General features: G+C 41.0%; 1 protein-coding gene across 1 annotated transcript in view; it reads right to left on the minus strand.

Moving 5' to 3' along the window:
- Positions 1 to 5,261: 5,261 nt before the first annotated feature.
- The window catches only part of acin1a (apoptotic chromatin condensation inducer 1a), a 29,253-nt gene continuing 8,903 nt past the window's right edge, over positions 5,262 to 25,611 (minus strand). Inside the window, exons 7-20 of the mRNA XM_037546651.1 lie at positions 22,972 to 25,611; positions 21,530 to 21,682; positions 19,460 to 19,554; positions 15,639 to 15,702; positions 13,816 to 13,861; positions 12,018 to 12,172; positions 11,766 to 11,906; positions 11,223 to 11,388; positions 10,427 to 10,572; positions 9,606 to 9,713; positions 9,343 to 9,450; positions 8,209 to 8,521; positions 8,019 to 8,119; positions 5,262 to 6,374 (exon numbers count right to left, since the gene is read on the minus strand). The exon at positions 22,972 to 25,611 is cut by the window's right edge and continues 320 nt beyond it. Of these exons, the coding sequence (XP_037402548.1) occupies positions 6,075 to 6,374; positions 8,019 to 8,119; positions 8,209 to 8,521; positions 9,343 to 9,450; positions 9,606 to 9,713; positions 10,427 to 10,572; positions 11,223 to 11,388; positions 11,766 to 11,906; positions 12,018 to 12,172; positions 13,816 to 13,861; positions 15,639 to 15,702; positions 19,460 to 19,554; positions 21,530 to 21,682; positions 22,972 to 25,611 (4,536 nt within the window). The 3' untranslated portion in view covers positions 5,262 to 6,074. The remainder of the gene's footprint in view (positions 6,375 to 8,018; positions 8,120 to 8,208; positions 8,522 to 9,342; positions 9,451 to 9,605; positions 9,714 to 10,426; positions 10,573 to 11,222; positions 11,389 to 11,765; positions 11,907 to 12,017; positions 12,173 to 13,815; positions 13,862 to 15,638; positions 15,703 to 19,459; positions 19,555 to 21,529; positions 21,683 to 22,971) is intronic.

Raw genomic sequence — 25,611 nt, forward strand, 5'->3', positions numbered from 1 at the left:
TCCCAGCTGAATCCCCTCCTCCCAAATCAGACCACACTAAGCCACATCTGGTTTTCATGAAGGAAGCCATGTCATCAAAAGATCCTAGTCAGTTCCAGCAAAGCCAGAAAAAGGAAGGAAAAGTAAACAGTTTACTGATGCAACAGCAGTGACATCAAAATGCTTTAAAAACATCCTTTAATAGGCGAAAAGTCATTTCCTTTTTGTCTAATTAGCAAAGCTGTAAAGTTCAGCTTTTTTACTTGTTGCATTTTTTCACAGCTTGAACTCACAGGGTGTGGAGGACTGAGAGGGGGATGAAAGTGCAGTTGGGAAAAAAAGAATGTGGGAGATCGTTCTAAGCAGCCACATCACAGCTGTGCTTTGAAAAAAATGAGACGGGGTCTTGGAGTACTGAACACAAAGCCCTGTGCGGTGAGAGCAAGGAGGGTATGGGGCAAGTCAGGGTGGCTTACTAAACTTTTTTTTAGCTCACTCATCAACAGAAAGCCTGAGGAAGTGGTAAGGGGTGCGGTGTGGGGGTCAGTACATTAAATACCGCAGCTCTATTGTACTTCCTGTGCTTTGCAAATCTTGTGTGGTACTGGTTGGAAGTAAAAGCTGCAGCTAATTCAATATGTTGAAAATCTCAAGGTAATGTTACAGTTTAAACAGTGGGCTAAAGCTAGGCCTTTGGTTTGGGCCTTAAATGTTGGTTTGGGCCTTAAATATTTCCTAATAATAGTAATATGATTGGATCAAGGCTAATGTTGATGCACATGACTATTTTTGGCCATTTTATATCAGACATCAACATTTGAAGCTGGTACAAGTTTATAACATGAGTCAACATTAATGGTAAAATTTGAAGCTCACAAAAGTTTATAACGTATTCTGCATTTAATGTTGCAGTTTTACAGTAACTCCAGGGCATATAGCTGCTGCCATTTACTATTTATAAATTGAAATTTGTATCTGAAATTTGACTTAGTAATTTGCAGTTTAAAAGATCAACAATGTATTCGCAGGTCATTAAAAACCCATGTTTAGCAGACTGAAGATTCTCCACAAGTGGGTGCTATTAGCATTCAAGTTGCTGTTCCTCTCACTGAAAGATTTGAAATCCCCACCAGCAAGATCTCACCAAATGCAATTAAACAGCCGACAGCACATGACTGAGGTGTCCTTGAGCAAGACACCTAATCCCCAACTGCTTCCCGGGCGCTGTGGATTGGGCTGCCCACCGCTCCGGGCAAGTGTGCTCACTGCCCCCTAGTGCGTGTGTGCTCACTAGAGTGTATGAGGTGTTTCACTTCACGGATATGTTAAATGTTAAATGCGGAGATGAAATTTCCCTGTTGTGGGACTAATAAGGGTCACTTAATCTTAATCTTAATCTTATAACAATGCATATATATAGATAGATAGATAGATAGATAGATAGATAGATAGATAGATAGATAGATAGATAGATAGATAGATAAGAAGTACAATTATAAACAGCTTTTTAAATTGTTTATAACATGTATTCCAGATTATATGTTTTTCTTTTCTAACAAATTTAATCTGATTAGACTAACGCATATATTCACAGTCAGTCATGTATTTAAGACTTCCTGAAGGTCTACAGAGACATTTTCCCCACAAAGTTGGTCAAACCCATTGTAAATCAAAACGTGATTGGTTAAGTCCATTGTCAGTTCCTAGTTATGTTAGCAGTGATCATGGTTTGGAGTGCTCATTGGAAGGTTTCGTGTAGTAAATATGATTTCACTCCATTCATGTGCTTATTGACAGACATCCACTTTGCGGGAAAAAACAATGAGGTCTACAGAATACAACCCTTGAAAGAGCATGTAAATTATATAGAAATGCATCCGGCATATACCTTTTATATTCACCGTCAAGGTAAATTTTTTTACCGGTAGAAATGTATACATGTATACACAGTATACATCACATTTGGTAAACATATGTATTAGCTGGAATCCCAAGTTTTCCCACTTGTAAATAAAATTTCAGCTGTTTCAGTAAAACTGACAAGTGAGGAAATTGATATTTTACAGTTTCTGACACTAATCAAACACACTATTAAGTTAGAGTGTTAGGCCTTCAGCAGCTGGACTGAAGGACCAATGAGAGAGCTCGCTTGACTGTATATACTTCGATACTATGGCTGAAAAAATCTTGATTTTGTTTTTTATTACAACCAATACATGCCAATCAAATAAGAGTGTTATTGCTGTACTACAAAATTATGATACTATAATAAAATAATATTTTATTGTAAAAATGGATACTATAATAATAAAATGATGACACTATAATAATAAATATGATACTATAATAAAAACAAACTAAAAATTACAGACATGTATTATATGTATTAGACCTTGTTGCCAGAGCATACAGCCAGGCTGAAACCTCATCCAGAGTAGAGATCGGTGGATCAATACTTCCAGTCTTGACTTTTACTTTTGAGAATCAATCCTTATAATAATATATATTAATCAGTAAATTTGATGTAATGAAATAAGCACTAGTGCCTCACCAGCAGGATATTATCAATAGTCACAAATTGCTTATTTATAAAGTAAATAAAAAGCATGTTACAAATTGTGTGTATACGAAGCAAATGTTTTTTTGTTAACTACCTCAACAGACCACTCCAATAACATTCAGTTAATTACCAAAGGATTCACTATCAAATTTGCAAAGTAAATAAAATGACACATGAATCTGTTACAAATGCATGTGTGTAAACTGTATTAATGTTAGTGACTTTGCTTTAACTGTGCATGTATGCAGTGAAACAGCACTCACACAAAATATATTTCAAATAAACAAGATATCAAATCGTAACTGCATGTTCACAGTGATTTATACCTACATTTGCTTTTGCCATGTTAAATGTTCATTTGCTAATACTTGAAATTAAGAAACTGGAATATAAACTCACTTCAAAAGGTATCCAAACAGTGCATTAGACAAGCATGCTGGCCGTTTTCGTATATTTTCAAATGTATTTGATACATTTACATATTTATTTTTGTATGGGACCTTACTATGTGTAGTATTTCCCTAAACACTTTGAAATAAATGTATTTTAAAATATATGGGGTTAACGTGGGGTGACATGGTGGTAGCATCGTCACCTCACAGCAAAAAGGGCCTGGGTTCGAGTCCCCGGCTGGGCGACCAGGGTTCTCCCTGTGTCTGCGAGGGTTTCCTTCCACAGTCCAAAGACATGCAATCAGGCTGTTTGGACATGCTAAATTGCCCCTTGGTGTGAATGTGTCTGTCTGCCTGCCCTGTGATGGACTGGTGCCCTGTCCAGTGTGTATCCTGCCTTTTGCCCAATGACAGCTGGGATAGGCACCCCCCACAGCACCCCCCCCCGCCCCGCCCCGCCCCAAAAGGAGAAGTGGCTTAGATGGGGTGTGTGGGTTAGTGTGGCAATATATTCTGAAATATATTTTAGTGTTTGGAAGGTATGATGGCATGGACTGCAATGTATTTTAAATATATAAAATACATCAGAATTAGTGTCATGATACCAAGCAATAGCTTTGCTCAGTACCGGATCAGCAATGTCAGTGGTATCGCCTATCCCTACTTTCAGATCTTCCAGCATCTGGGATTCTTTGCTGGATGTACTTCACACAGCTTAAAAAGGTTCAAATCCTGACTTCATTGGATACCTAAATTCTCAGAAATGTCACTCCACTCCATGTTCAAAGAGTCAAGGCTGAAAAGGGTCACTTACTAAAGTCTAAGCTTTCCAGGATCTAGCTGAATCCTGGAATCCTGACCATTGAGGTTAGGCTGGGCGCAGCAAGGCCTTGTGTGCATGAAAAGGTCGTCCTAGTCCAGCCGCCCTGTAGAGGGAGGGTTACATCAGGTCTGAAAAATGCTCAGCTCAGCCACCGCAACACTAATTACAGAGACGCTCTGCTGAGGTCAACAGGAAGGACGTCAAAGCCTTAGCTTAGCTTGAGTTGGAAGAGAGCAAGGACAATACGGAGCACAGCTAGAACTCCAGTGTAAACAAAAAGAACAAAATGGAAAAGAACATAAAGACAGGATGTGCAGGTTCTGCTTTAAACTTCCTTCTTTATCAAAGGAAAACATTACTCTGCCAAGTGATACATTAAAAGTCTACTAAACCCACAACCACTCTAGGCATCAGCTGTGAAAACCATGGGCACAGCAGATTTGACTGGCTAGACAGATTATATAGGAAGGCCTCAAGGCTGAGAATGCATTCAAACTCAGTTTTTAAGGTCTGCTGCCTGAAGTACTTGAGCCCAATCCCATTTCTTCGTTTTACCCCTAAACCTTGTTTTTCGAGTGTCACCCTACCACTTGGAACTGGGTTACAAGGGGTAGTGGCTGAAATTGTGCACTACGAAATGGGACCTTCAAATAAATAAGAAAACTTTGCTTCATTAACAGCTACACGGCTAGCGGTGCTCTGTATGCGACGCAGCCCGTCTTCAGTGATAGCAGAGGAGGGTAAAGTTCAGCTCCTCACTGCTGGGCTTTGGTTACATTTAGGGCATCAAATGCCTTCAAAGAGGGGTATAAAACAATGATTTATCACCCACCGCTAATTCTTTGGTGATATGAAGCTAAAGTCAGCTATTCACCAGCTTCTTGTTCAAATTTTTCCACCTTAAATGGTCCCGCCAGTTTTCATTTTACATTTTCCAATGTATAATACTATTTGTAATATGGTTTGGCTGCATACCTATTTACTGAGAGAAGTGCATCTCTCAAGAACTGTGTCATGAGCTTTGCGATCGGCTGTGCCGCACACAAGCCTAAGCTCACTTTGCGCAATGCCAAGTGTTGGCTAGAGTGGTGTAAAGCAGGCAGCCACTGGACTGTGCACCAGTGGAAATGTGCTCCTTGGAAAAATGAATCAAGCTTCATTATTTGGCAGTGTACCTACAATGATGCACAGTGCAAAGAGTAAAGTTTGGTGTAGGTAATCATTTTTCAATGTTTCTAAATATTTAGTTCAATGCCCTCATTGCAAATCCACCACCAGCACACCTGATTTACTGTTTGGATAGCTGAACTAGAAAAAGGATTACGGCTACAAACACTGGGATTCTTCATGGAGAGGTCAAACATACTAACACACAAAAGCTTTAACTTTTACTATTACTTCTATCTATTCTAATATAGTTTTACTGCCCAGTTCAATACATTGTGAAATAACTGCCCCAACCTTGTTTCACATTACTGAAAAACTACGCAAGAAACCATGTTTTTGTTCTTAAACGTTTTATTTGTACATTCAGCACTTACAGAAGTAGACAAAAAAATAAAAATGGCTTTTATTCTAAAAATGATCAAATGTGTAAAAAAAAAAAAAAAAAAAAAAATTAAATCAAATGTGAGGAGGCTAAATATCCATCCCTTTCTCCATGCTGGGACAATGGTGAAAGGATAGCCAAAGGGGCAGTAGACAATACAGAGACCAAGAGGACAGGAATGTTCCAGAAGATGAAGCAGATCTGGATGAAGCTCTTCTCCTCAACGCATATTCATTCTTTAGTCTACTCTGAAGGAGGGAATGGAGAATGTTTCAACAAATGGAAATGACAAAGAGACTGAAGCGTAGTGTTTTTATGCATCAAACTTTAAAAACCAAGAGCAATCCAGGATCACCTCCCTCCGGTCCATGAGTGTAATTTGAAGGTATGAACGGCAGTTTAACCCTAGATAAGCGCTAGGAACCTAAAAGGTCTGACACATATGGGCAGAGAGCCCTTCGACTGCGGTCAAAGCACCAGCAGTGACGTTGTGTAGTTTAAAAGCCCTGTTCCCTACATGTTTGGGGAAGTAAACAAGAAGGAAATTCATGGCAACCCCACTTACATCAATAGTCTCATAATACTGAAAGGGAAATACTGGAGTCAGCTCAGTTCCCAGGTAGAAGACACCAAGACAGCTGTCTATATGGAGACACAAAGTCCTGACGTGTTTTGTGGGAGACAGACAGAAAGTGATGTCCACAGGCTTTTACAGTACACACAGCAAGAGTGCGTACGGGTCAGTCAGTTCCAGAATGCCCCGTGTGGACTTCAGCGCCGTTTGTCTCTGGGTGGGGGGTCACTACGGCTGCGAGACCGCCTGCTCCCGCCGGCGTTGCCTGCCCCAGGCCTGCGATACGCATCTCTCCGTTTGTTTCCCTCTCGATCCCTGCCTCTTTCTCGCTCTCTATCCCTGTCCCGCTCTCTCTCGCCCTCCCCTCCTCCACTGCCGCTCTTTAACCTGTCCCTACGCTCCTCCTCTCGTTTCTTATCCTCTTCCTGCTGGAGCTCCTTCCTCCTCTTCTCTCGCTCCCTCATCCTCTCGGCTCGGGCCGCTTCCCTTTGTGCTGCCTGCGGGAAGAAAAAGGAGGAAATGTAATTTTATTTTTGGTGACGGGAATTCCCAAAACTTCACTCTTCACTTGACCGGTTCAGTGGCCAGAAGCATTTGTTAACACCATGTTAACAGCTAATGCTTGGGGTGAAATAAGGAAGGACATTTTATATTATTTGTGACACTGAACACTAAGAAAAGCGTCAGGTTTCAAATTAGGCAACCATTCACATAAACAGCTGGATATCTGCAATACTGTCACTGTTCAAAGGAAAGAACGAAAGGGGGGGGAAGAAAAAAAAGAAAAAAGAAAAAGAAGCATCCCCAAATTGGAAACTTTACAATTTTTTTTCTTTACAGATTATGGACAAGCAATTATGCACTAGTTTTATTAGTCCAATCGTGAATTTCACACAATGTTAAGGACATCATCTTCAAATAATGTAAAAAAAGTAAAAACAAACAAATGGCAAAGTTTGTGCTGATCCAAAGCTTCTTCCAAATTTAAAAGGCATTTCTCCCTCCTTTGCTGCAGTAACAGCCTCTGCTCATTTGTGAAGACTTTACATTAGATGTTGAATCATTGCTGTGAGGATTTGATTGCATTCAAGTCACAAAAGAGCATTGGCTGTAGCTGTACAGCTGTAGCCCACTGGTGGGGGCTTTACATCCCTCTAGCCAACTCTTGGCATTAGGCCTGGTGAGGCTAGGCTTATGTGTGGCTGTTTCAGAGCATCCTGTTCTATTAGTCAGTGTTTTTCTATGGATATTATACAGCAGTGGGTGCACCTTACTGCAGCAGACTTCACTAAAAAGGAGTGTACACAAACTTTTGAACATACTGTGTACATGTTTTGCTTTGGACAGTGAAAATATATACACACATGCATACCCCTCCACCCCGCAACCAGGCACTTCATGAAGTATATCTATTTTGTATCTATGCTTTTTTCAGGACCCCCACAGAGCTGGTATTGTGTGTGGTGGATCATTTTCAGCACTGCAGTTACACTACACAACGTGTTGGTAGCATGTGTGTTGCGCTGGTATGAGTAGATTTTTTTTTTTTTTTAAACACCTCTGTCACTGCTAGTCCAAAAATACCAACAAAAATATCCAGCCAACAACGTCCTGGGGGCAGCATCCTGTGACCACCGAAGAAATATGGTACCTCAATGCGTATTTAATTAAGCAATATAACAATTTAAACAAGCCATGAAGTCTCCAGAACATTATAGTATGTATGGGATATTAAAACATCCGACATGCTTCAATTATAATGATCTTACCGTAAACAGTAAAATCATGTCAAACCTCAGTTAAACCTGAGATACAGCACCACCTAGTGGCAGATGTGTGTTAAAGCACAAACGTGCTATAAATTGTAGCTTCCAAGGACACAGCAATATAGTGAAAGAACCCATGTGATTTATTCAGGTTTAAACTGCTGCTAAGCTAATGACCGTGCACTTGCAATATGATCTTGAGTTTCTGTTTTATTTACACTTATTTGCCCCAATGAATGAAAATGCACCCAATTCACATTCTGTTGGTTAGCATTTAAACATACTAAGTCACTTTAAATAATCGTAATCAGATAATTATGTAATAATTGTTTGGCTTAAGAGTGACAATGAGAAACAGCAAGTAAGAGATCTGACCTGTTCTTCCGTGAGCGGGAGCCAGTAAATACAAGGTGTTGTTTTGGTTTTGCAAAACAGGTCATCTAGCAATTTTGCAGGTGGCTCTTCTGGTGCTTTCTCTGAATATGGGGGAAAAAATTATAAAAATTATTTTAAAAAAAGTGTAGAATGTACACATATTAACAGTAACTGCTTTCAGTTTGCTTACCCTTCTTGTCAGCCTTCTTTTCTTTACTCTTCCCTCTCTCCTTGCGCCTCCTCTCTCTGTCCCTGGACCGAGATCGTCGGGCGCCCCCTTCATCTCCAGGTTTTCCGAAATCTCTGACCTTATCTCGATCCCATTCCCGCTCGGCGCCAGCCCTCTCCCTCCTCTCCATCTCACGCTCACGCTCAGCCCACAGTTCTCGCTCTTGGTGGAGAAGAGGGAGTGGGCCAGCAGGACGGAGACCATGACCAGCTATGGCTCCTCTCTCCTCCTCTCCAGGGCGCTCTCCTGTTTGCAGACCTCTGTGAAAGTCCAACTAGGTAGAGGCAAATGCAACCAGGGAGGAAGAGAGATTTAGAGGCTTTAGTGCATGAATATATACAGAATGGCACAACATACAGAGCACTAAAGTTAGCCAGCAACCCTGCACTAAACATTTTCAACAGGAAAACCCCACTAGCGATGTTTCAATCATCATGATGTAAACTGTTAGGGCTGCAATTATCAGACATAATTTTTTACTATTCTATTAAAAAAAAAAAGTTTCTCTTTAATAATGCAAAGGACAAAAATATCTTCATCATTTAAAACGGCAGCTGCTGCTGTGTATTATTTTTTTTCTATGACCGAAGTTTCTATGAAACTTTCAAACTTCTCAAGTAATTGAAAATCCATCACAATTATTGGCCAAGCACACAGTGGAGAGCAGCTAGCTATCAACCCAGAGAAGACAGAGAAGCATCTGGAACCCACAGGCTGATTAAAACTGGAGTATTCATCTCAAATTAGAGCTCAAGTGAAAGTGTTCTTTCTAGTAGCTTTTTTTGCTTTTGAATATTATCGAATTATCAAATTGCACTGAATATTTGGTGCAGCCCTAGTAAACTGTAAGCGCCAAAATGATAATACACAAGGAAAAACATACAATTTTCATTTACATAGCCTATATCGACAAACTTTAAGCTTTAAAACAAAAAAAAAGTTCAGAGGAAATGACATCATAACCTACGTCCAAGTTTCTTAAGGACAAGTACTACATGTTCCAAACATTCATGTTCACAAGACAGCGTGGGTTACTCAATGGATTGGCAGAAGTTTTGGAGTAAAGTCAGATTAGGCAATTTATCTGATACTCACCTCATCCTGTTGGCAGAAGTCTACATTCAGGAACTTTGGATTGCTCTGGGGCCATTTCACCCCATGCAGGGCTGCACGAGTGGCCTGTGCCTCTTCTGCACTGGAGTACTAGGAGAGAGTGTGTGTGTTCGAATCAGCAAAAATATTTGAAGCTTAAATAGAAGAAAGTGCAGTTTGATTACTTTTCTCCAGCACTTTTTACTCATAAACAAACATCAAGAATACTATGAAAAATGCTGAGCAATATGCAAAGAAAGCCTTACTGTGACATAGCAGTGAGATTTTATTTTGTCGATCCAGAAGCCTTCTTCTACTATGGTACCTGTACGGTTCAGCAGCTCCTTCAGCTGCCCCAGGGTGAATGGTCTCACCTGAGAAACAAATGTGAGCAGAAAATTACATTTTTGGAATTACATGAAACAATTAAGCTCTTCCTCAGGTTAATTGGGCTGTTTTAGGAAAGGAAAACACCACAACGTGCAAAACACTCCAAGACCAGGGCTGATAACCACAGTTATGAAGCACCACCCACAAAACTTCATGTTGCTAACAAACACCAGAAGCCAATAGTCATCCAAATCTTTTCTGTTAATACTGCGTTAATAATCTCCAAAACTTCTCTCAACTCAAACCACATCCAGGTCTACATTAAAATCACAGGGACTTGATGACCAGATTTAAGACATATCATGATTACTGTATCCCCAATGATTGTGAGCTACAAAAATGATTAAAACCATTTTGAAAAGCAGAAACACTAGTGTCCCATTCTTCTTATTCAATATTCAAACTAGATAAATTCAATAGTAAAATATCTGGCTGCTCCACTACAGCTACTACACTACACTCCTACTACAGTAAAATGACTGATGAAACCTTGATAAACACCAATGTTCTTCACTAGTGAAGAGAAAACATTTCTTTTGCTTTAAACCAAAACACCAACACTCCTCTTGGATATTAAACAGAACCTGGGGCACGCACGCACACACACACACACACACACACACACACACACACACACCTTTCTTAGGACAACAAAAAAAGTGATTAATGGCCTTAAAGGCAGGCTGAAGAACATTACCAGGTTGCAGACGTGAACGATGTTGGAGACTTTGCCACGGGGAGGCGAAGGCTGCTTAGTAGTACGGACTGGGTCATCAATGGTGATGCTCACACCTGATTTTTGCTGGCTAATAGAGCGACGAAACAGGGTCTCGTTGGTAGTTACTGTGTGAAGATCAGGAAGGGATAGACGAGAGAAACACAAACAGAATTAAAGAAGGTTACTGGCCGCAAGTGCTATTTTGTTCCAACTCCCAACTACAGCTTAAGAACAACCCCTTTATTGATCCAAAGGCCAAAGCCACACACCATACATACACTGCCATTCTGTTTGGTCACACTAAAACTCCACTTACAATGAAACAATGTAGCATCCATGTGTCAGCAGGTCAGAGCTGTTTTTGCTGGCACATGGACCCCAAGTGGTCAGCACTCAGTACAGGTGTCAACAGGGTGAAATATGACCCTATCCCTCAAACCACTGGCAATGACAATCTCTAAAAGGCACAATCTGTTTCCTGAAATACTTAGAAATGTGTTTTGAACATATGGAACATGTCTCATAGCAACAAAGTGCATATTGTTATTTATTTATGGTGTCTATTTTTTACTTATTTTATGGTGTTACTGATGTTCTGATGCAGTCTAGCTTTTTTTTGTAGAGTTGGGCACGTTTTTTCAGACGTCCAAAATACTTTGTTGTGACTCTCATAAGGTTTCATTACCAAACATTAACACGAATCTGATATGAAGTGCCTCCAATACTCACTAACAAAAAATAGTTTTAAATAAAAAGTGTCTCCTACACTTCTTACCAGTCTTCATATCGACATGTTGCAGAGGTAATGATGCCTCTGTCTCCATGGAAGCCTCCAATTTATTTTCCTGGGAGAGGCCATCTTTTCCTTCTCCATCCTCCTCCTCATGCTCAGTCTGTTTGGATTCCTTCTGTCCATTCTCTTGATTCTCAGAAGGTACAACCTGGTCAAAAAGCATTTACGATAGATTAATCTAACACGCGTTAGGGGTAACTACCCTTATCGTAAACCTTTACCTTTGATCAACAAACACCATTAAAAATGATGGCTCTTTTTAGTTCATCATACTTTTAATCAAACATTTGTAAAGCATACTTAATACACCTTTTTCCACATTCCCATCATCCCATCAAACTCCTCTTGCCTACCTTTATGGAAACAGTTATATAGGCTCTCGTTCCTGATCATAATTTGGTGTTATCACAGACAAGAACCAGGCCAGATTGAACAAGAACTGGAACAATCTTATATGAGTAACACTATACATGGTAAAGGCTCTGTATGTCTTTTCGTTATAAACCAAAAAAGCAGAAGACACACCTGCGTAACAGTTCGCCTGATCTTGAGGTCCTGGTCTCCCCTTTCGCCTCTGTCCTCTTCCCCAGAAAGATGCATCTCCTCTGGGTGCAGATCCAGCACAGCTTCTTGGCCCAGACCCGATCTGATATCTGGAATCAATGACTAGACCAAAAAAAAGGAATTACTGAAATGCAGCTAAATAAGTAAATAAATTAAAATTAAGTTCAGGACAAGAGAAACTTCCTTTAAGGGAGAGGAACACGTGCTGCTTACTTTCAGAGAGTCTGTGGTGATGCTGATGGAGGGTTTCTTGGCAGTGACAGTAGTGCTCGAGCCCCATCTCCTTTTCCTGCCTACTACTGTGACAGTTCCAGTAACAGTCTCTGTCTCCCCCTCGGAGCTCCCGGCGCCAGGTGATGGCTTACTGCCTAAGAAGAGAGATGTAAAAGCCAAAGCTTGATGATGTGCCATTTTCAAGAACATCCTACATGATTACATTTAGTATAATACCACTTAAAACAGACTTAAAACAGGTTCATGCATTATTTTCAAGGGTGATGCGTGTTCAACATTAAGCGACGGCCTGACAAAGAAACATCAAGCATTATACATCATCACTAACTGCTCAGAGATATGTGCACATAACTGATATAGTATGTCACTGAACAGAACACAATTAATAAGCACATGTGTCAAAAAAAAAATCCTTAAAAAATGTGGCAGCCAAAAGGTCAAGAAGGCCTATCATATTTAATAATAAAATATACTACTTTAAAAAAAAGTCCTGAGAGGGACATTAAACATTATCACACATAGTAAAAAACAAAGAAACACACATTTATATATATAATTTCTTCCCCTGTAGCATCAAATTGTGTATGTGGATTGTGTCTGTCCCATGTGTTTGGGAATTTTTTCTGCTGTTCACAAAGAACTGGCAATTAGAATTTGCATGACAGCGAAGTTTGACTGGGCCATGAGCCAGGATATTCCTCACAGCACAAGCAGTAACAGAGTTTGACTTGGCTGTGAAGAGGGTGACTAAAGACGGCAGCTGGGAATTTTTCACCCTGCCAGCTGAGAAACTTGTGTGTGTGTCTTGCTCGATGATTTGTAGTGTTGCTGGAATGTTAGCTCATCCTTGAGATTCAGAAATGGCCTATATCATTAGTGTTATTTCTTCAGAATTAATTCGGCTGACGTATTTTTTTACCTATCCATAGGAGTCACTGGTGATACCGATCGTCACTGGTGTTGCACATGGTGTGGCACCATTGACATTGTTAATGAAAAAAAATGCATTTTACAACACGGCTGCTACAGGGCATCAAACCACATCAATCATAAAATATCCACTAAAATATGTAATTTAATCCATCTGTATCATATTTTTTCACAATTACCTAAGAATAAAGTAGGTCACACCAGTGACTTCAACTAAAAGCTTCATATGAAATCATGAGCCAAACGAGAAAACTTCTAATAACTGAAAAGACTCTGCGGACTTGTGCTTCTTTTCATAGATTTAAAAAAACAAAAAAACAAAAAACAAAACACATGTAAAAGGAAGTAGTGATACTGTGATTTTTATTTCAAAATAAGAGATTTTTGTTATGCAGTAACACGAATCCTGGCTACTTTGATAATATATTTTATAATATTGCCATTTGGCTTTTTTTGTCATTTAACTAATATATTTCACAATCATCTATAGATTATCGCAGAAAACCTTTGTTTTAACATCAAAATGGGTCACTCACCCTTTACATGTCTTGATTTGAAAACCAATATTGCTAAATTAATGGCGCGAGAAGGTGTAATTGTTAAAATGTATTATTTTATTTTAAAATATAAATCAATTTTAACCCTAACATTTTTCAAGTGTAAAATCTAAACACTAGGGACACAAAAACTGAACGTTTTCATAGAACGACAGATTTTACAACTAAGGGGATGAAGTGGACTTTAAGCTAACTTAGACCAGTGATATGGAGAAAACAAAGGTGGCATTTGCATTCACAATGGTTGAAGGAAACAAACATCTTGAATAGAACAATACAAGGATACTCACTGCTCAAAGAGATCCTACGGGCAGAAAAAGCCTTTGGGGTGGTGCTCTGCAAAAAAAGACAGAATAAAACAAACCCCAGCCAAGGGAGAAAGGTGAGACAAGTTGAACAGCGAAACCTCAGATCAGCACGGTAGTGGGAACCATGAGAGCAGGAAAGGTAAAATAATTAGCTTAAAGGCAAAATACAGAACCTAGAAAACTGCATAAGAGATAAAGATGCCTTTACAAATTTGAGATTTTTGCAAAGGTATCAAATATTGCCTACTGAAGTGTCTTCCCAATCCCTCTGGCATCAAAAGAACACTATTCTGAAGATGTGGTCCGTCCACACCTTTAATAAAGACTGTCTTACAGTTATATTCTACACATTTATATAAATAAAAGATATCCTTTCTGCTGAGGCATGATCAATCAGGTAGCATTCATCTAAACAGATGTAAATATCAAGCGATAGCAATTTCACAGTTTTGACATCACTTAATATTTCAGCAAAGTGTCTTGATAAGAAATTCTACATTGTATAATAAAGTTAAAGTAGAAAACGGAGAGGGACTACTTATTTCCCGGCACCACTGACACCTGCTCTTCCCTGGGATGGCTATGGCTCAATCACACGTCTGCATGCACTGTATTTAGGCAACAACAGTTCAATCAAGGGTGGCTGAAGTTTGGGTGGAAATCTGTCATCTGGGGTGGTGGAGGAACTCTTAGGTAGATCAGGCCGTGGTGGAAAACTGGAGACTTTAGGGTAGTATAGTCCTTGAGTTGTTTGACATCTAGTATGAAAAAATTTGAGTTGAAGCTCTGGAGTGGGGTGAAGTTGCAACGGCTGAGGATCTCCAACCTTGACTAAAGCTGCTTTTGGGATGGCCACTGCTAAGTAAGTTGCAGTCTTTAGGGAGTTCGAGGTAACACTTGAGCAGCTAATACAGTGTCTTTTTAAACCAGGCTGGTTGACTTCGACCACGATAGTCCACATCAGTATGAAACAAAAATGTACTATCCAAAATGGTTCATTGTTGAGAGTCCAGATATCATAACTGTGCTTCAGTGATAAAATGTCCAAACTGTCCTCATCAAAGAGGCAGGAAACAGACTTGCGTTGTCATACCACGCAAAAAAAACTTAATCAGGTAAGAAATAAATAGAAGTCCCACGTTTGGTGTCAGAAAGCATGATGAGTGTCTCGCAGATGTCTTGAAGGCATGACAAGTGTCCATTTTTATGCTACCGTTTTGTGAAAAAGTGGCTTTGTGCGCCTTTGTAACAGAAGTGTTCAACAGCATGGCATACCCTTTACGATGGACAAGGCACGCACAAGTCCAATCAACAGCTACTCCGAGCTATGTCCATTGTAATGCGGAGACAGGTGCGTGGCGTGTTCCACTGCAGTGCAGAGTCAAGGGGCCTACCAGGTATAGCCATGGCACTTGAAAATAGTGGAACAGATGCAGTAGTAGTAGCAGCAGTAGTATGCAGGTACCATTATGGGCAATGGAAGAGGCATGATCACCTTTACAACAAAGCAATCAAGGCGGTTTAAACATCAGCCAGTGTTAGAGCGCCCCCTGCTGTTTCTGTCAAGGACAGCATCAGCAAAGGTTCATACAACAGCACAGTTAACTGAGACAAATGCCTCAAAGCAAAGACCTCAAAAACAGTCAGAAAGACTTATGAGTAATATCTAAATTTAAGTTAAGATGAAGGAAAAGATAGCACAGTAACTGAGTGGAAAGGATTTCCCTCTCCTCAAACTGATCTTAGAAGGATGAACCTGAAAAGCTGAATAAGGTGGCAGAGCTGAGTAAACTTCAAGTTCTTACCTCCTCAGTGCACTCGGGAACCTTCTCAGGCTCTGCCATCACTGCCTCTTTCACAACACTACTGCTAAAAGAGAAAAAAAAAAGAGAACAGGGAAGGATATCCAACAAATATTGATCAATATATTAGAGTTTTAAAAAGATTATTTTATTAGCACTAGGGCAACGCATGTGCTTCATAAATATATATCGGAGATTAACATGAGAGCTTGTATTAAACCCTGGTTTAATTCTCAGATATAAATCAAGTCTATGCTCTTTGCTCCAAAATGGTACTGAAAAGGTTTCTTTATGTATAATAGTGGGACCATTTGGTGCTATAAACAATCATACCATTGAAAAGAACCACTTCACCACACAATAAACCATTTAAATTGTTCTTGGAGTGTTCATCCTATACAGAACAACCGTCTTTACTAAAGAACCTCATAATTTTTGAGTGCAGTGTAGGAACTGGATGGCAAATGACCACTAGGATTTTATATTTTTCTTACTCCAAGCTTAAGATTAATCTGGGTCTTGGAAAGGGGCCTTTAATCCATCACAAACCGTTAGTACCATGCTTGGCCATTAAAGCATCAATTCTGTATTCAGTCATTAAGATGCAAACAACGCAATTCACAACGCTTTGATATCAAAAGCTTTGCTCCGCAGAAACCCTACAGAGCTAGATTTGCTCACAGAGGTAGTAACAGGCAGGGTTTTATGTCTTCTAACACTACCACACAGGAAGCTATTAACTTAAACTGGTAACTAATATACAACCGGACACCTGAGAGTTCTGAGAAAGGTCTGATTTCACCAATTATTTTTTTTTTTTTGGTGGAGAGGTACATGCAGAGCACAATAAGGCAAAACAGTCCCTCAAGATTTTTTATGAGTATAATAAATATATTTTATATTTATAATAAATATAAAACTTATAAGACATGAAGGCTCACTGGGCAGTTTGTAAAAAAAAAAAAAAAAAAAAAAAAAAAGGCAACACTTGCATTGCGACCTCTGGTTAAATTTATACCATTACTAAGAAACCTGAACCAGCAAGTTTTTCTACAATGTACCATTTAACATTAAATCACTCAATGATTCAACTTGTGCAGAACTTGGGAAACATCAGTGGAACGGCCCTCTAGGAAACTGAACGTAACAAAGCAGGAGACAGCAACTATTAGAACATCAGTCACATACTGAGCAGTCCAGTTGTTTCATTTAGCCTGCATGCATACATACAGTTGTCTGAAGAAAACCTTGTGTCTTCAAAATGGAAGCAAGTCAAGGAACCAGAATTTTTTCCAAGTCATTTTGGGCCACATTCGCACACAATGTAAAGGACAACAGGCATTTTTAAAATATGCCAAAAACTCAAAAATTATTATCTATCCATCTTTCTATCTATATACACACACATATACATACATATATATGTATACACATACACACACACACTAGATAGACAGACAGATATAGAAAACCACGATAAAGTACTTTAGCGAATCAGCCTGCCACACTACGTTAGAAGCTTTCACTCTTCATTCACTAATGAAAGCGGCAGGACTGACTGAAGGCGCGTTCAAGCACGAGGCTGAGATTGTTTTCTTAGAATTTTCGGTTCCACCTTAAACGGCGCAGTAGTGCTATTCAGCGCGGCTCCCGGGCTCAGCGTGCGACTGCTTTTAAGGTGGAGCTGAAAATTCGGTTAAGAAGCTGGCGAGTCGGAAAAGCAACTTAAGGTTTATCGTTGCTTCTCGTCACCTTTAACGCCGCCGTTGCAGCTGAAAGACCTGCGATGAAACTGGACGCTGGCGGTCGCATCTCTGACCAGAGGACGCCGCTAGTCAGAGAAACAGAAACGAAACAGAAAAGCGCGGATTCGCACAGACGCTGTGAAAGACGCACGTTTGGTACCGCTTATCGCAGCTCAGCCGCTTCTATCAGCGTTCAGCCTCACATAGCGGCACCAGCCCGCGACCACATGCCTCTCCTCACGCCACTAAACGCTGAGCGAGGAGCAGCTCAGCCCCCTCGACCAGCCGCCTCTCCGACTGAACGGCACACGAAGCACAGCCATGTTTGATAAAGGGGAGGATGCGGCAGGACCCTGCACTCCCAGGACTGTCCTACTGACTGCCTGTTGGGAATTCGAGCAGACCTTCGGCCACTTACTGCTCCAAAACCCACGCAGACCATCACCACCCACAGGCTAATCCTCCACTACAGGGCAGATTCTTTTAGTGTACTCCAGTGAAAGGCTCTACTTAGAATCATGAGTTCTATAAAGAACCCTTTCCCACTTAAATGGTTCCTTGCATGGTGAAACAGTTATTCAGATTGATGAATGCCTTGTATATGGTTCTATTAAGAGAATACTAAAAGAATTCCATATAGCACCAAAAAAGGGTTCTATTGTTACAAGTTGACATCGCAAGTGTAGATCAGCTGCTAGACAGAACAGTTTTCTAAAACGTTCTATACAGAACCAAATACAACATATTCTCCATCAATCTGAGGATCTATGCATTAAATGGTTCCATACAGAACGTATGGTTCTAGAAAGAACCACCTTTCCTGAGGGTATAGGGGAACAAGCACCTCATCGCTGTCCAGCCATATATCATATAGAATGAGTATCTCAAAATTAATGAAGCATCAATCCAGACGAACTGGGAAGAAACTTGCATTTTGTTACCTGCCTACAAACATCTTGGGCCACTTTTTGTGACTGGCAGTCAAACACAGGCACAGCCTGACCTTAGATGCTACATGACACACCAATCATTTATTTATTGGACAAATTTGATTCATTTACAGCCAAATGGGCCAACAGATCATTTTTATTAGCCTTTTTTCAGAAGCTTATATTGTGGTCTAAATGAATCTATTTCTACCTTCTATTAGCCAAAATAACTAATAAATAAATGTGTGTGTGTGTGTGTGTGTGTGTGTGTGTATAAATCCTTGCTCTTTAATGACTGCCATTTGTAATTTTTAACAAAAAAAGGTTGTCTATGTAAACCCAACACATTACAGCTAGTTCTGACTTCAACATGTGATTGGCTGGAAGGCATTTTATGAGCACCGATAGAGCTGAATGGTGATTAGAGATAATCCACATATAAATGCAGGCCCAAATGTATAAAAGACTAATTTAAAGCATATTTAAACCTGATCACTCAAACTACTTCAGAAGGTGGTCTGATGTTCTACTAGTTTAAATGCACTGGTCTCTCCAAGCCACATGACAGGCTTCCAAACTGTGATGGCTCTGCTCTCTGCTGCTTTGGATAATTTTCAGCAACAATTTTGAGACAACACCAGCAATGGGCTGTTGTATATGAGCTAATGTGCTTTTAGCTGAGACATTACAATCTGACCAATACATTATGTTACCAGTTTACAATCCAGACACTAGTCACATCGAACAACCAGGCGAGTAAGTCACTGTTTTTAAACCTACAACAATCTTCCAATTCTGAATGTGCATCGCTAATATGCTGCTTAAGTTGTTGTGAATAACAACTTTTCACCTACAGATCTAAAGGTATTTCATGACAAAGCAGACATAAATGGCAACATTCACGAGAATAATCGAGTATAGGACTCACTGAAACCTCTATTGATGTGTATGTGCAGCTACATTCGGCCAAGTTTAACACAACTATGTGCAGCCACACCAAACAGCATTGCAGTATTTAACTAACAAAAAACAACTATAATGTTCATTTAAAAGGTGCTGGAATGACAAAGGTTTGAAGATATTCTGACTACAGTGAATCTTTTGTTGCATTGTGTTTTGGCAGTTTAAAGAATTGTTTTGCAACACAGACCTTTCAGCATCTGTTTTAGCAGCATCCTCCTCTTCAGAGTCTTCTTTTCTCTCACTTAGCTGCTTCTTTTCATCTAGCACCTTGAGGCGAGGCTTCTGAAAAGAGTGGGCAGAGTGTACAATTAGTCATGGATGAATAACTTATGACATGACTAAGTTCTTAAAAACACATCAACATACATTAACATCTGTGTATAATAGATGTATTACATAGACACAAAATACTTTAGCCAGATTAGCACAGGACGCTACATACAGGATGGCTTGTTGTCGGCATTTTATTTTAGCTTAAATGCCAACATGACACATTTCTACATTTTACATTTTAAAAGAAACACAATATTCCAATCTTGTGTTGTTATTATTAAGGATGCACCAAAATTTGGGTTTTGAAAATGTTTGGCTATAAATGATGAAAAGTGCCACAGTTTTCAGCCAAAAGAGAAAAATTACCCAAAAGATTAAACAGGACCACAACAAAGAATCAGGATGTTCTAACAAAATTCTAACAAAACGCTGGTTGAAGGTGGTGAACTTCAGGGTGCACGAAATGCACCTAAACAGCATGATGACAAAATAAAAGCAATAGTGCTCTCCACAAACACTGGCACCCCAGTAAACATGATTAAATCAGGCTATATAAGACATTCATTACTGCTTATCCTTTTGATTTTTTCTTCAAAATAAATACATCTTTAAAAACCCAAATACGTTTTCCAACAAGTTTGTGTGCTACAAATATTGCCACTCATAGAAATTCCTATTAGTGAAACCAAAGTGAAGTATGTTCTCATTTTATGACTCCACCCAAGAGATCAGGAGCACAAATGATCAGCACTGACTTTCCCTGTGGTATAAACATGAGGTGACACACATGCACAATTTTCTTAGTCATCCATCACTATGAGAGACCAGAGAATGCAGCACGTGAAAGAACAATGTTGGAAATGGCTTCAAGAAAATACCTGAAACTGTCCATTTTCACTTTCAGAGCAATAATTTTACAAGTTTAAAGCTGCTGCAGATGTTAACACACACACACTATATATAGACACACACACACACACACACACGCACGTATAAATATAAAGACTATATATGCACACTGAGCCCACGGGACAGTGAAGAGGATGGTTCGAGTGGACAAAGAATCTCCAAGAACTACAGCTGGGGAATTGCAGACATCAGTTAGGTCACAAGTTGTTTGGGACAGTAGCCAGAAGAAGCTTCTGCTGTCAAGGACTGACAAACTCAAGCACCTACTGTTTGCCAGATGTTACTGGAACTTTCCAAAACAAAGCTTTCTGGCAAAAAAACACCAGATGATTATGCAGACAAGTACCACATCCCCACTGCGGGGTAAGCTCGCAGATCTATGCCATACCATTTTCCTTCCAAAGGCCCTGGACAACTTGTTTGGATACACGGTATCACGGACTCCAAGCACCAGCAGAAATAAAATCAAATCAAAACCTGACTGCCTCACTCAGAAAGCTTAAACTGGGCAGTGGTTGGATCCTCCAGAAGGTCAGTGATCCAAAGCACACCTCAAAATAAACACAAAAATGGCACACTGACCAGAGAATCAAGGTTTCGCCATGGCCATCCCAGTCCCCTGACCTAAACTCCATATAAAACCTGTGGGATGGGCTGAAGAGGAGAGTCAAGTAGAGTGGACCTTGAATATGAAGAATCTGGAGAGATTCTGTGTAGAAGAATGATCTCCGATCCCTTGTCATGTCTCATTAAGCCTTACAGGAAAAGACCCTTGGAAAAGGCTGTTGTTTTGTAAAGGAAAGCTGCTCAAAGTAGTAACTGAAAGGGACGAACAATTGTGGGATACAGATTTCATAATTATTGAAAAAAATATATAAATAAATGTTGTGCTTCTGATAAAGGTTAGATATTTGTCAATATTTTGAATGAAATATCAAAAGAATAAGCGATCAAGTATTTTTAGGGCTTGTTTTGTTCATGTTTACCAGGGTGCCAATATTTGTGGAGGCCACTGCTGCAATATGGTGAAGACTGTGCCTCTGAGATGCTCTAGAAATGTGAAGCCAACACTAACCTTGCTTGGAATGATATCCTGACTGTTTGCTTCTTTTCCCTGCGTGGAGCCATATTTTCTGTTTTGTGATGCAACAGGTTTGTTGGTGACACTCGCACTCTGATCAACATTTTCTTTCTCCTGATTCAAAGAACCTCTCTTGGTCTTTTCTGACTGAAAAGGGACAAAGAAATTAAAACACATTCCCATCTGACAAGAGTAGCTGAGATGAAGCTGCATGCATGAAGAATAATGCTGATGCTACTGGACTGATGCCACCACCCCAAAATTGTTTGCAGGACACCACTTCACCAAGAACTGTTGTAGTACTGGTGTGGCACATTAAGCTGAGAAAAATACAGTTTGAATTCTATTTACAATACAGCCCTACTTGTACTATATGCCTTAGCTCTTTCACCCCACCATACACTCTCAAGAAAAAAAATAAAAAAGTTATAAAACTGAGGCAGTGCTCCTCTTGTCACTGGGGTGGTACCCTCAAGGGTACATCTCAGCACCTTCAGTCAGGGTACATAATTGTACCATAAACCATTGAAATTATATTTTCCAAGATGTACTGCCCCCACACACCCCATCTCATCTCCAGTGATTTTATTTTATTGTTCTGTTTTAAACATTAGGTTATGAAAATGTACAAATATGCACTTTTAACCTGTGAAAACTTATTTAAGGTACACAACTGGATCTTAAAACCATTGTTGTACTTTTGAAGACACGGTTACATTGTTTGTACCTTGCTGAACAAAAAAATGTACCTGCATAGAACCTTTATTTCTACCAGTGCATGATTTACATTGTAATCTGCCTGGTCTATATGATCTTGTTCACAGCTGCATGTCAGCTACCCTTTATTCTGAAGTTAGTTACACTATGTAATACTATATTGTGGCTGTGTGTTGAACCATGAACACTTGAGAAACAAGCTTGTTAAAAGTAAACAATTTATATGGAGGTGCAGTGGGCCATGCCATCACCTCACAGCAAGAAGGGCCTGGGTTCGATTCCCCAGCCGGACCACCAGGGACCTTTCTGTTTGGACTCGCCATGTCCACCCTGTGCCTACATGAGTTTCCTCAGGTTGCTCCGGTTCCCTCCCACAGTCCAAAGACATGCAGTCAGGCCAACTGGATACTACAAATCTGCCAGACTAAACTGCGCCTAGGTCTTAATGTATGTCTCTATGTCTCCAACCTGTCCAGGGTGTCTCCTGCCTCCTTCCCAAAGACTGCTGGGTTAGGCTCAGGCTTCCCCCGCAACCAAAAAGGATAAGCATCTTAGAAAATGTGTGTCTGTATATACAGTAAAAGTGTTCCTATAATTCTGACTGCTGAAATGCAAACTGAGGGCTAGCATCGCATAGCATAGCATAGCTCCACTTAAAGTTAAAACGTTAAAACTCTCGATGTAAAAAAACAGAATGAGATTACTCCTGAACAACTCACCCTCAGACCACCTGATGGGGAGCATGTTTTATCCTGTGAGGAAGATGAACAACCAGAGGAACGTGATGAAGATGAAGATGCTGAGTCGGAGTCAGAAGAGGAGTCACTGGTGGACGAGCGCCGTCTTCCTCTCTTCTCCTTCTTCCTTTCCCTCTCTTGCTGCCCTGGTGAGGAATGAGGGCATGAAGAGTTCTTTACAGTACTTGTTTCTTTGGACAGCTCCCGCTCAGACCTCTGGCTTGATTCATTCTGTGAACCTTCACAGCCTGCCTTGCAAGGGGATGGTATCAGGGTGGTTTCAGGTCCTGCATTTATGTATTTATCTTCTAATGACTTTCCTCGCACTGGTATATCAATCTCTGATGTTTTCTTGTCTTTCCGACAAGATGCAGAGACAAAAACATCTTGCCTTGATAATTGTGATGTCTGAAATAGATGCTCTTCATTTTGAACTAATTCTTTTGGTTTGCTTGGAGAATGGACGAGAGATGTAGACTGTGGCACTGAACCGTCAGAGAGAGGATGAGGCATTTTTAGTGGTGACGAAGCATCTTTCACAGTATCTCTGAGAAGACGAAACTTCTTGGAAGGAGACTGCGGAAATGGAGTTTTAATAGCTGGTGAATGAGGCTCCACAGACTGATGTGTGACTGCAGTTTGGGTCTCTTCACCTTCCATTTCTCCTCCATCATGCTTCAAGGATGGAACACAGCTGTCACTTTCTTTCTCAACCATCGTTTTCCCGTGACTCGGCATGGTCTTCAAGCTCTCCTGCTTGTCTGACCAAGCAGCAGATTCCTTGTCTTGCTCCTTCTTCGATAACCCCTCCCTTTCCAAAGCTTGTTCTCTCTCTTGTCTTTCTTTCACCAGCCTCTCCCTCTCCAAAGCTTCTTTTTGCTCCTTTCTTTCCTTCTCCAGCCTCTCCCTCTCCAAAGCTTCTTCTCGCTCCTTTTCCTTCTCCAGCCTCTCCCTCTCCAAAGCTTCCTCTCGCTTCTTCCTTTCCTTCTCCAGCCTCTCCCTTTCCAAAGTTTCTCCTCTCTCCTTTCTTTCCTTCTCCAGCCTCTCTAAAGCTTCTTCGCGCTCCTTCCTTTCCTTCTCCAGTCTCTCCCTCTCCAAAGCTTCTTCTCGCTCTTTCCTTTCCTTCTCCAGCCTCTCCCTCTCCAAAGCTTCTTCTCGCTCCTTCCTTTCCTTCTCCAGCCTCTCCCTCTCCAAAGCTTCTTCTCGCTCCTTCCTTTCCTTCTCCAGCCTCTCCCTCTCCAAAACTTCTTCTCGCTCCTTCCTTTCCTTCTCCAGCCTCTCCTTCTCCAAAGCTTCTTCTCGCTCTTTCCTTTCCTTCTCCAGCCTCTCCCTCTCCAAAGCTTCTTCTCGCTCTTTCCTTTCCTTCTCCAGCCTCTCCCTCTCCAAAGCATCTTCTCGCTCTTTCCTTTCCTTCTCCAGCCTCTCCCTCTCCAAAGCTTCTTCTCGCTCTTTCCTTTCCTTCTCTAGCCTCTCCCTCTCCAAAGCTTCTTCTCGCTCTTTCCTTTCCTTCTCCAGCCTCTCCCTCTCCAATGCTTCCTCTCGCTCCTTCCTTTCCTTCTCCAGCCTCTCCCTCTCCAAAGCTTCTTCTCGCTCCTTCCTTTCCTTCTCCAGCCTCTCCCTCTCCAAAGCTTCTTCTCGCTCCTTCCTTTCCTTCTCCAAAGCTTCTTGGCGCTCCTTCCTTTCCTTCTCCAGTCTCTCCCTCTCCAAAGCTTCTTGGCGCTCCTTCCTTTCCTTCTCCAGTCTCTCCCTCTCCAAAGCTTCTTCGCGATCCTTCCTTTCCTTCTCCAGTCTCTCCTTCTCCAAAGCTTCTTCACGCTCCTTTCTTTCCTTCTCCAGTTTCTCCCTCTCCAAAGCTTCTTCACGCTCCTTTCTTTCCTTCTCCAGTCTCTCCCTCTCCAAAGCTTCTTCTCGCTCCTTCCTTTCCTTCTCCAAAGCTTCTTCTCGCTCTTTCCTTTCCTTCTCCAGCCTCTCCCTCTCCAAAGCTTCTTCTCGCTCTTTCCTTTCCTTCTCCAGCCTCTCCCTCTCCAAAGCTTCTTCTCGCTCCTTCCTTTCCTTCTCCAGCCTCTCCTTCTCCAAAGCTTCCTCTCGCTCCTTCCTTTCCTTCTCCAGCCTCTCCCTCTCCAATGCTTCCTCTCGCTCCTTCCTTTCCTTCTCCAGCCTCTCCCTCTCCAAAGCTTCTTCTCGCTCTTTCCTTTCCTTCTCCAGCCTCTCCCTCTCTAAAGCTTCTTCTCGCTCCTTCCTTTCCTTCTCCAGCCTCTCCCTCTCCAAAGCTTCTTCTCGCTCCTTCCTTTCCTTCTCCAGCCTCTCCCTCTCCAAAGCTTCTTCTCGCTCCTTCCTTTCCTTCTCCAGCCTCTCCCTCTCCAAAGCTGCTTCTCGCTCCTTCCTTTCCTTCTCCAGCCTCTCCCTCTCCAAAGCTGCTTCTCGCTCCTTCCTTTCCTTCTCCAGCCTCTCCCTCTCCAAAGCTGCTTCTCGCTCCTTCCTTTCCTTCTCCAGCCTCTCCCTCTCCAAAGCTGCTTCTCGCTCCTTCCTTTCCTTCTCCAGCCTCTCCCTCTCCAAAGCTTCTTCTCGCTCCTTCCTTTCCTTCTCCAGCCTCTCCCTCTCCAAAGCTTCTTCTCGCTCTTT

This window comes from Pygocentrus nattereri, chromosome 2 (assembly GCF_015220715.1).
Source record: "Pygocentrus nattereri isolate fPygNat1 chromosome 2, fPygNat1.pri, whole genome shotgun sequence".
Lineage (NCBI taxonomy): Eukaryota > Metazoa > Chordata > Actinopteri > Characiformes > Serrasalmidae > Pygocentrus > Pygocentrus nattereri.